We start from the raw sequence: 11,137 nt of genomic DNA on the forward strand, positions 1-11,137 counted from the left end.
TCCCTTTGAATGGCCTTTGGATTTGTGCTTGACCAGCCTGGTGTCTCCGGTGCCGGATTTCGATCGACTAATGAGGCCCTTAGTGTCTCACGAGTTGACCTGTTCTGGTGTCCGGATAATGGCTTGCGGAGCGGCACATGGGATCCTGGGTAATTGGGACATCTCTACAGCTGCCTACAACTTCTTGGCTATGAGCTATTTGGAGGAACATTCCGGATGCCCTCTGGTCGTGCTGGAAGCTCCGCTGTTTGACGAACACGTGTGTTCCTTCTCGTTGATGGATTGGATGGCTGAGACTTTCGCTGGCCCTGCAAATGATTTTTTGTTGGAAGCGGTTGCCACATATGCTGCCTATACATTCATGGATTGACTGAACTATCGTCCTTGGCGCCTGTCGCTCCTGGACAGCACCCTGCCGCGGCATATACACTTTTTTTGCTTTCTCCCTGATGGTTGTTTTGAGTTTTTTTTTAATTGGTTATATTTTTTTTCCCAGACACCACAGTTTCCCCTTTTTGCTTTTCAATTTTTTTCGTTTCAGACTTTAATTCATTCTGAACCTTTGGATTGGTTACGCCTTGTTCTGCTCTGACGAAACTGAACTCTGCGTTCTCTCTTTTCTTGCCTACTAAATAGTGCTTCGATCAAGGGGGCGTGTAGTGAGTTCTCTCTGAATACGTACAGGCATTGTTAAGTTAGCATAACCACGTTAGATGTTAGAAAGCCATCTTTTTGCTTTTGCACACGGCACTGCGTTTACATGTTATTTCTTAAAACAAACTGCTGACTCGAGACTTGCTTCACACAAGCGCGATCTGTTGTTACTATCCCAAGCTCTGCGCAGCGACCTTGGTCTGTACATGGTGTGACAAACAGTCTGGGTTATTACACAATGCATGTTTTTCACTCTAGGTTGATCGGCCCACTATTTAGCCATAACACACGCGCAGCTGCAAATGCCTGAAAATTAGTGCTTTTAATATCACAGACATCATGTTTATTATTCAGACCGAAGACGAGCCTTCCTGCGAGAAGACTCCTGATGCTCCTGTGATGTGATTTCACTAAGCTGATCTTTGAGGTATGGGGTCCCCTATTCAAGCCTAAGAGACCTTCTATTAGCATAATAATAATATTAGCTTCTTAGTAAAGGGAAGGTGGTAGTATCCACTGTCATTATAAAATGATCACCCCTTTTATATTCTATGGTATTGTAACTATGTTGCTGGTTTTGATATTAATCATTTGTCTGCTTGTATTAGCCAAAGTACTGCATCTTAGGACACGTGGTCTATAAAAATAAATCCCTTTTATTTACAACGTGTCTCTGTTGATTATTGTTGTGGACTGATGTGAGAATAATATACGAACAGGTATTTCCGATTCCCACCATTCCTGAGTATGTACTGAGTCGCTTGTTCTGGGTTGTCTACACATTGGGACCGCCGAGCTAAATCTCGGATAACGAATGGGACACTTATGCTAGCCGGATACTGGGTTCTGGGTTCTGAGGTGAGTTTCTGGTACACCACAATTCACTGAGGTCCTGGGGTTCTTCGCATAGTTCTGTGTATCAGCAGAATCCCTGCAACAATATGATGTTACAACATGGCACTTATGTGGCTGTCTGTGTATCTGGCCACGTGATACATGTGAATAGAGTACCAGCCCCTAGGATGGATCCATCACAATATGGAGACATTCTGATAATAGAACAGTAATACACCCATTTCACCATGGAAAAACACACCCACACATACAACCCAACAAATTACATACCAAAGCACATATTGATCCAATCTCCACACATAACAACAATTGATAGCAAATTACACAACAATTTACTCTTCAAAAGTTAGACAGTTTGAGTTTGTCGATTCTTGTTTTTTTATGCAACATATGGATATATAGAGTTAACCTAGACCCGTCTCATAAAAATGAAAGATTATGATCAAATTTTGTGCTAGCTTAAAGTGGCCTCCACCTGTGAGAAGAGGTTTCTCAGATCATACAGACAAACAAATTCAGGTGAAGCCTTAGAAAAGAGGAGGCTATTAATCCAAGCAGAGGAAGCCAGCATGCTTTCTCATTGAAAAGTGCAATTAATCCCACAGCTTGGATCTTTTCAACCAGAAAACCTTATGAAAAAAGAGTGGTTTGACATGTGTAATTTTATTACACTTGGAGAAATGCAAAGAAAAGACGTACATAATAATGTCTAATGCTCACAATTAATGCATAAATGCATCCTTGAAAGGGAGATGCTACATTCTATTGAGATGATCTGCCAGTAATTTTTCTCAAAGCCCCTTTCACCTGCTTGTTTCTCAGACTGTAGATGAAAGGGTTCAGCATTGGGGTGTCAACAGTGTACATCAGGGTCACAAACTTGTCCTTTTCTAGTGAGTAGCTGTATTTGGGGCGGACATAGTAAAAAATAGAAGTCGCGTAGTACAAAGCAACAGTGATCAGGTGGGAGGAGCAAGTGGAGAAGGCCTTAAGCCTTCCCTCTATTGAGCGGATCCTCAAGATGGTGATGATTATGTTGACGTAGGAGACAACTATGGAAAGAATGGAGGCTGTAGCAAAGATGAAACCTTCAAAACCGATTATAAGCTCGTTGGTGGTGGTGTCCGAGCAGGAGAGCTTTAGCAGCGGTGGGAGGTCACAGAAGAACTGCTGGATTTTGTTCATCCTGCAGAAGGAGAGCAATGATGTTGTCACACTGTACAGAAGGGAGTGCAGGACACCAATCATCCAGCAGCTGGCCACCAAGAGAGCACACACTCTTCTGTTCATGACCATCAAGTAGTGCAAAGGATTGCAGATGGCGATGTACCTATCAAAAGCCATCACTTCGAGCAGGAGGCTCTCGATCCCTATACATAAAATAAAGAAGAACAACTGGGACATACAATTGACAAACGAGATGATCTTCTTTACTGAGATAATGTGGATCAAGAGTTTCGGGACGATGACTGTCATGAGGCAGAGGTCAACCAACGATAAGTTTCTGATAAGGCAGTACATGGGCGTATGTAGCTTGGCATCAGCAGTAGGGAGTGTGATGATGGTACAGTTCCCCAGTACCCCTACCAGGTACATGGCCAGGAATAGAGCGAATAGTGAGGTCTGCAGTTCTGGAATATCTGATAGGCCCTGGAGGATAAACTCTGTCACTGAAGTCAAGTTGTGGACATTCATTTCTATTTCGAGCATTAACCACCTGTAGGAGAAATAGAAGGCATAGTATGAAAGCCTCAATCACATATACTGAGCAAACAATCATTTCTCAATTAATTTAAACATGACAAAGTGTTCCAAAAAGTGGATGTTGTGTGGTTTATCACCTTTAATAAGACTCAAGAACAAACCAGCAGAAGGTTACCCGAGCTCTTCCTCGGTTGTCAGGGGTCCTTTGCTATGAACATGCATAGGAAGAAGGTAGAGGGAGCTCATGCTCCTTCAAATAGCCCCCAATTACCATTTTTGCCTGGATGGAAATAGGGCCTGAGAATAGAGTATGTAGCAGCAAAGTACCTTCCTGTGAAAATTCCAGTTAAGCACTCTGTAATAAAAGAATGAGGATGTCCAAGTTAAGACTGTTTTCCGTGACCGGTAACATGGAAAGGCAGCTTCAACTGCTGGGAATTGGGTTTTTTCTTTTATGGCTAATATGGTGGTCATGCTACTGAACCCCCTTTGAACTTGTGCACCATCTTACAGCAACCTTCATAGTTAGGAGACGGAGGCATAGTTCACTGTTAAGACTGCAAGATTCCTAGAATCCTGCATGCTGAAATCTGCCTGAGCCTAAGGTGTTAATAGTCATAAGGACCCATACTACTGATTCCTCATGAGGAGAGGGAATATCTTGTGCTGATTCTGAGCACATCCCAATCTCCCCTTTCATAGTGGTTTCTTCCTCTGCTGCTGGATGGTCTGGTCCCATTCCTGTTGCCCTCTCTGTGGAACTAGACCTAAATAGGTTTTTTTTCGGAGTACCTTCAGCCTAGTCTGTTTGTATGCAGCTGGAAATCTGAAGTTTGAATGTTTGAATAGAGACTAATACGGCCTGATTTTGAGTTTTGTAGAAAGGTTACATTAGTGTATTTTATCCTATGGCACTTGTAATAAGGTGGATGAGATATCTGACACCTTTGTGATGGGTAACCCATCTGTCAGACTCTTAATCAGGCCTTAGTCTATCATTTGTTATCCACTTCTGCCTTGCTTGTAAGTTCCTGACACATCTCCCTCCCACTTTTTGTTTTACAGAACTCATAACTTTGACTCACTTCCACTCTCAATGCAGCCTCCTCCTTTCCACTTTTATTTCAAGCCCATACATCCTCCAGCTTCCTTTTTAGTGATCCTCTCTTCCACCTCTTAGTCTTATTGTTATCCATTTCTTGCCCTCCAGTCCAGCTTCTCTTTCTATTTTCCATCCCATTCAGAGTCCTACTTAACCACTCTTGATCTCTCTTAACCAAGCACACTACCTCTTTCTCATGAAGTGACTGAGGCACTGTGATTAGTCTGTTTGCAGCAGTGGACTGACTGCCATATACTTTCTAAAAACAATGCCTACTAAGGCTTCAGAAGAGTATAGAAGACGTAATGCCATGGCAGGGGTTTGAACCTGATGAGGAGTTATAATTTGTAAAATCTTCACCACCATTAGTACAGTTTCCTTCAAGATTGATTGGATTGTATTCTAAATGTAATACTCGTCTACCATGTCATTGTTACTAGCACACTGCAACTGGAATATCAACATAGACAGGAGGATATTGACATGAGTACAATAACAAAAGGGCTCTGATTCTAAGGCGCTAACAAGGGGACACTGCCATGGTGGCACTGGCAAATAAACACTGTCACTAAGATATTGTAAAAGGGTAAATCAGCACTGTGACTGGGACACTTTTACAGGGAACATCAATACTGACATGGAAACACTGACACTAAAACGCTGACATGTAGTCCAAACACAAAGGGTGGCACTCTGCTATGGGGCAGTTTCACTGGGATGCTGACACAGGGCAGTGACTGGCGGAATGTGAATCTAATGTTCTGGCCAGTGAATACTGACCATGGGCTTGATAGAAACGACACTCACATGAATACTCTCACCCTAGAACACTAAAATGGGACATGGAAACTAGAACAAATTACAGCAGCACCAACATTGACATGGGGATCCTGACAAGGGGATAGTGACATGGGTAACAAACATTGATACTTTGCCACCATCTCCAACACCAGCGATCACAGGGTAACACCAATACAATTGTCACGGACACTGTGACTGGGGCACTCCCATTGAGAAACATTTTATATATTGTGCCCCCAGGAACAATGGTATTACATAATTTGTCACAGACACTTGTGCATCCCCTTCTATAATACCTGTGCATCCCCTTCTATAATATTGATAACGCTGGTGCAGATGTAGGGCCTGCGCTATCATGAGAGTGCTTTCCCTTATTTGCATGGCGTTGTGGCCCCATGAAATGAGGAAATCACTCTGCCTCTGTGACCGCACCATTTTATGGATTTGGGTGCAGAGGCAAACATGCCTTTAAGAGGCGCATTGAAAGTGTGCCACAAAATGGCGACGTACTTCCAGGGTGCCTCCTAAGAGCAGCCCTCAGGAGGGAAGAAAGGGAGTCCCATGGACTCCCCATAAATTACTCTGCAGTCACTTACTGCACCTACCCTCAAGGGGATCTATCTCCTCTCTTCAAAGTGCAGATGGCATGCCACCTCCACTGTGAAACACGGAGTGGCTTTGAAGCAGCTGCTCCATATTTCTCTTCAATGTGATCCTGGGGACAGTGCATTCTTTTTAATACAGCACTCTGTCCCCATTTGTCCCTTATGCACCTTTTAAAGGTGTGTCTTGGCTCAAACTGGGAAATTGTATATATAATTCGGCCTGTAAGAAATTGGATCACTGGTTGAGAGTGGTGAAACCTACTCAAGTAGCAACCACAATCCAAGTCAGGGTGAGGCATAAGCAAACCCCAAATTGAGACCACTGACTTATTGTCAGTGAAATTGCACTCCCACCCTCGCAGCTCCTCCATCAAGTAAGGCCCTCCTGAGCCCCTGCACTCTCGGGTGTTGGTGTTCAAGGCCCTCCTCCTCACGCAGGCTATACCTGCGCTTCATCCCTGGTGGTCCAGTTGACCTCTCACTCTTTCTCTCGCTCCATTTTTCTGTTTGTCTTTTCCTCTCACCAACAACAACTGCAAGCTAGCATCACCAGCTGACACCCACGGACCACTCCTGCAGCACCGCCAAGACCATGGATCCAGCACAACCTGCCCGCAACAATGAAACCACACCTAAGACCCTGCAATGCATCCTCCTCAACGTCCGATCCCTCCACAAACACGCTACCAAAATCTGGGACCTGCTCGACAGCACCACCCCGGATGTCGCATTCCTCACTGAAACCTGGACTAACACCACCTCTGGACATGAGATCTGCCCCTGCTGATGTGTTGGAGTTTACTTATTTTCCTCTGTTCACCACTCCCATTCCAGAATAGATAACTATTTCTTACTCAGAATGCTCTCCAGTTTCTTTCAAATGCGGAGATAGGATTTATCCTTATTTCTGACCATGTTCCAGTTAGAGTTGATAAGGACACTCCTACAGATGCACCTCATCCTAATAGGTAGAGATTCAATAATGCCCTATTACAAGATGAGCAAATTATTACACAATTTACAGGTTTTTTTCATGACTTCTTTATGGTTAATCTTCCTTCAGATACCCGGATTCACTTTGTTTGAGATGCTTTTAAAGCAACAGTCAGGGGATTCATAATGGATTACGCTGCATTCAACTAGAAAAAAGCTGTAAAAGAATCATCTCAATTGTTAAAACAGATTAAGTCCCTCTAACACAAATATAATTCCTCCACTAAAACAAAAACCCTCTCCTGATTGATACAAGCTAAAATAAAATATAATAAGCAATCTTGGGATAGAGCCTGTGGCACTTTACTGAAATTTCACACAAAATTGTACAGTGTCCGCAACAAAGCTGGCAGATTACTGGCCAATTATCTGAAAATTAAGAAGCAAAAATCCAAGATAACTTTCTTCACAGACAACCAAGGGGTTCGACCCGGTCGCGCAGCGGACGCGTGCAGGGGGCGCGCTGCCAGCACGCCGAAGGCGCGCTAAAGGCAGGCCCGTCTGCGCCCGTCCACGCCGGGCCCAGGGGCCCTGCACCCTGCCTGTTCCCTTACATATTCATCTAGTCAACTATTGGCCTGCCACGACGCCTGGCCCATTTGTTCATCTACTCTGGCTAAGATCAATTCACTAGACATTGCACGCCCTGCTCACATTGATCCCTCTAACCCTATACCTACGCCCCACACCATGCTCTCATGCCTTACCTATCCCTTTTACTCCTCTAAATCATCGGCTTGCCCCCCTCATTTGGCCTCGGTCTCCCTTCTCAACACTCGTTCTGCTGTCAAGCACCAATTGGAGCTTTTTGACTTTCTTAATACTTCCAGTCCTGAGATTTTGTGTCTAACTGAAACCTGGTAAACTGCCGATTCCCTACCTGACGTTCTCACTTCTCTTCCAGACTCCTACTATATCCTCCGTGCTGACCGCCATGAGGGTAAGTTGGGGGGCGGAGTGGCTATGATTGTTCGTTCTAACCTTTTATTTCAACCTCTTCCTTACCTCTCTATTCCATCAGTCGACCTTCTGGTGGTACGTTCTACCAATCTCGCAACCCCTCTCACTGTTGTACTGCTCTATCGTCCCCCTCAATCCATGTCCCATCTTATCCCAGCCATACAGGATCTTCTAGCCACCCTGGTTGTTAACAACTCCTCTCTTTTGTTATTAGGTGACTTTAATTTTTGGCCAGGGGACCCACGTGAAGACTCTATGTCTAAAGATCTTTCTGACACCCTCCACAGTATTAATTTCATCCCTCATATTCTTGTTCCCACTCACATTCACGGTCATACTCTTGACCAAGTCTGGACTGTTAACCTTCCCATTTCCACACCTATCATATCCCCTTGCGTCTGGTCTGATCATTTTTTGATCACTTTCTCCGCTCCTTTGGCAGAGGTCAACCATCCCCCTTGTCCAAAAAACACTTATGCTCGAAATTGGAATAAAGTAGATACGGTCACTTTAGGTCTTTCATTAGCCTCTTCGGCTCCTACTTTAACTGATCTCCCTCTAAATAAGCAGGTAGCCCTTATCAATACCTGGCTCTCTGAAGCCTGCAATCAGATTGCTCCTCTCAGACGTGTCAGAATTCGTCGCCCTCACGATGCTAACAGATGGTTTTCTAATACCCTTAAATCTCAGAAATTCGCACTTCGTCAGGCGGCGCGCATCTGGCGCCGCAAATACTGTCCTGACTCCAAGCTTCGCTATTTTGCCCTGTTGCAGGAGTACAAAAAGTCCATCCTCTCCGCCAAGCAGGAATATTTCTCTCAGAAAATTCTTCTGGCACTTAATAAACCTAAGGAGATATTTACAATCGTGCACAAACTGTTTGCCTCTGACAGAGCCGCTCCTAGGCCCATTCCTTCTCAAACCCTCTGTAATGCCCTCAACAATTTCTTCATTGAGAAGATTGCCGTCATAAAACAGAATATCCCTTTTTCACCTGCCTCCTCTATCTGTTCCCCATGACCCCTGCCATCCTCCTTCATTGATCAATTTCCTTTGATCTCTGAAGAGACCTTCCGCTCTCTCCTGGGAAAAGTTACTTTGCGTTCCCCTGCTGATCTTTGCCCAGCATACATTTTAAGAGACATTTTCTCCCGTTGTCCGGTCCCTCCTATTACTCTTCTTAATACCTCCATCACCCTCGGTTCTGTACCTGACTCTTTCAAATCTGCCACCATCATAACCATCCTAAAAAAACTCGGTGCCGATCCTGCTGTCCCTTCAAACTTCAGACCCATCTCATTGTTGCCACTCTTAAGTAAAATCTTGGAGAGTCGTATTACCACTTCACTCTCCAATCACATTGAAGCCCATCACCTCCTAGCAACTAATCAGGCGGGCTTACGGCCGGCTCACTCTACGGAATCCGTTGTCCTCTCTGTAGTAGATGAGCTTAGGCGCAGTGCCGACACCAACTCCCCCCAGGCCCTAGTTCTCCTCGATCTCTCTGCCGCCTTCGACATGGTCGATCATTCCATCCTTCTCGACCGTGTCGGAGGCATCGGCCTGCGGGGTTCGGCCCTGGCCTAGCTCACCTCCTTTCTAACCGGCCATACTCAGGCTGTTCGCCTGGAGGGCTTTCTTGCACCCGTCAACCCTGTCACCTGTGTAGTTCCCCAGGGCTCTTCACTATCTCCTCTCCTGTTCAATCTCTACATTTACCCCCTTATTGTTGCTTTATAGGATATGGAGGTCACAGCGTTTAATTACGCCGACGACCTCCAGCTCATTTTCAATCTCTCTCCCTCCCCTGATTCTATTTTTAAGGTGCACTCCACGCTTACGTTCATATTCAACTGGATGAACTCTAACCAATTGAAATTGAACCCCGATAAGACCGAGCTGGTTCTTTTAGGTGGCCCCGCCAATCCCTGGTCTTCTGTTTTCTGGCCCCCCACCCTTGGCTCCCCTCCCTTACCTTCAGCCTCCTTGAAAACCCTGGGCATTAAAGTCAGTCAAGACCTCTCCATGCGCCCTCAGATTAGTTCCGTAGTTTCTTCATGTTTTTTGGCCCTCAGAACCATTCGCAAAATCTCACGATATTTTTCAGTTGAAGCTCTCAAACTCATCATTTTAGCACTTATCTTGTCCCGCCTGGATTACGGCAATGCCCTTTACGCCGGCATTCCTGCTTATGAATGTCGCCGCCTACAGCTCATCCAGAACCAAGCGGCCCGCCTTATTTATAGGCTTCCTAAATCTAGTCACATTACTCCTGTATTACGGACTCTGCACTGGCTTCGCATCAGGGAACGCTCACTTTTCAAGGTAGGCTGTTTGACCTTCATGTCCCTCACTGGTACTGCCCCTGCTTTTGTTAGATCTAAAATAATTGCATATGTCCCCTGCAGAGACCTTCGCTCATCCACTCTGTTTCTTCTTGAGGTGCCCCGTTTCCGTAAGAAGAAATTCGGTGGCACCAGATTTTCTACTCTTGCCCCTCTCTTTTGGAACTCACTTCCTCTTGCGATTCGTTCCACCCCTTCTTACTTGGACTTTCGAGCCAAACTTAAAACTGACTTGTTCTCCCTAGCTTACCCCTTCTAAATTCTCTCCTCCCCCCTTTCTCTCAGGTTTAGTCTCCAGCCTACAGCGCCAAGAAACCGTTTGGTGATAGAGCGCTATATAAATTCTTTTCAACTTCAACTTCAACTTCGACACACTAGTGATTAAAAAAAAAGATAAAAAAATTTCACACAGTATGATACCAAACTATAAACCCCAGAATCTTCACCACTGCCAGCAATTTAGAGGGTTTTGTTCAATCATTTCCTAAAACAGCTGATCAAATGGTAGATCTTTTTAGATATTGCAATATTGGAGATGGAGATCAAAACAGCCGTTACTAAACTTCTTAAAGATAAAGTTCCCGATCCAGATAGTTTTTCGGTTCATTTCTACTCCCAAATTCCCAAATTATTTCTTTTAATTCTTTATTTCCTAACTGAAGAACAAAGGCATGGTACTTTTTGGTTAAGCCATGTTATCTCTGCTTTCTAAAAAGGACAAAGATCTTCACATATTTGGACATTATAGACCTATTTCCCTTATTAAGACTGATTGTAAGATCTTTGCGAAAGCACTTGTTCTACGCCTAAACCAAGTCATTCCTGACCTAATCGATATACAACAATCAGGATTTATGGGGGGATAGTACATTTCTGACAATTCTAGAACTTTACTCAATATTATTCACATGGCCTTCAAATCCATAGCCCCTAGAACTGCAATATCTTTGGATGTTGAAAAAGCCTTTGACCGTGTTAAGTGGGATTTAATGTTTGGAGCCTTGAAATTGCTTGACTTCAGTCGCCACATCCTTAGCTATATTTGTTTATTATACTTTGCACCTTCTACTTGTATTTTCCTTGATGGCAAGCAGTCAACATATTTTCCTCTACTTAGA

At 44.4% G+C, this 11,137-nt stretch overlaps 1 protein-coding gene across 1 annotated transcript; it reads right to left on the reverse strand.

Moving 5' to 3' along the window:
- Positions 1-2,271: 2,271 nt before the first annotated feature.
- On the reverse strand, positions 2,272-7,650 carry LOC146796977 (olfactory receptor 1G1-like). Its single transcript, XM_085631480.1, has 2 exons — positions 7,595-7,650; positions 2,272-3,226 (listed from the first exon to the last, which is right to left on the reverse strand). Exons 1-2 carry the CDS (start codon positions 7,648-7,650, stop codon positions 2,272-2,274), a joined length of 1,011 nt encoding a protein of 336 aa, XP_085487606.1.
- Between the last annotated feature and the right edge of the window lie 3,487 nt (positions 7,651-11,137).

This window comes from Triturus cristatus, chromosome 10 (assembly GCF_964204655.1).
Source record: "Triturus cristatus chromosome 10, aTriCri1.1, whole genome shotgun sequence".
In the NCBI taxonomy this organism is placed as follows: Eukaryota; Metazoa; Chordata; class Amphibia; order Caudata; family Salamandridae; genus Triturus; species Triturus cristatus.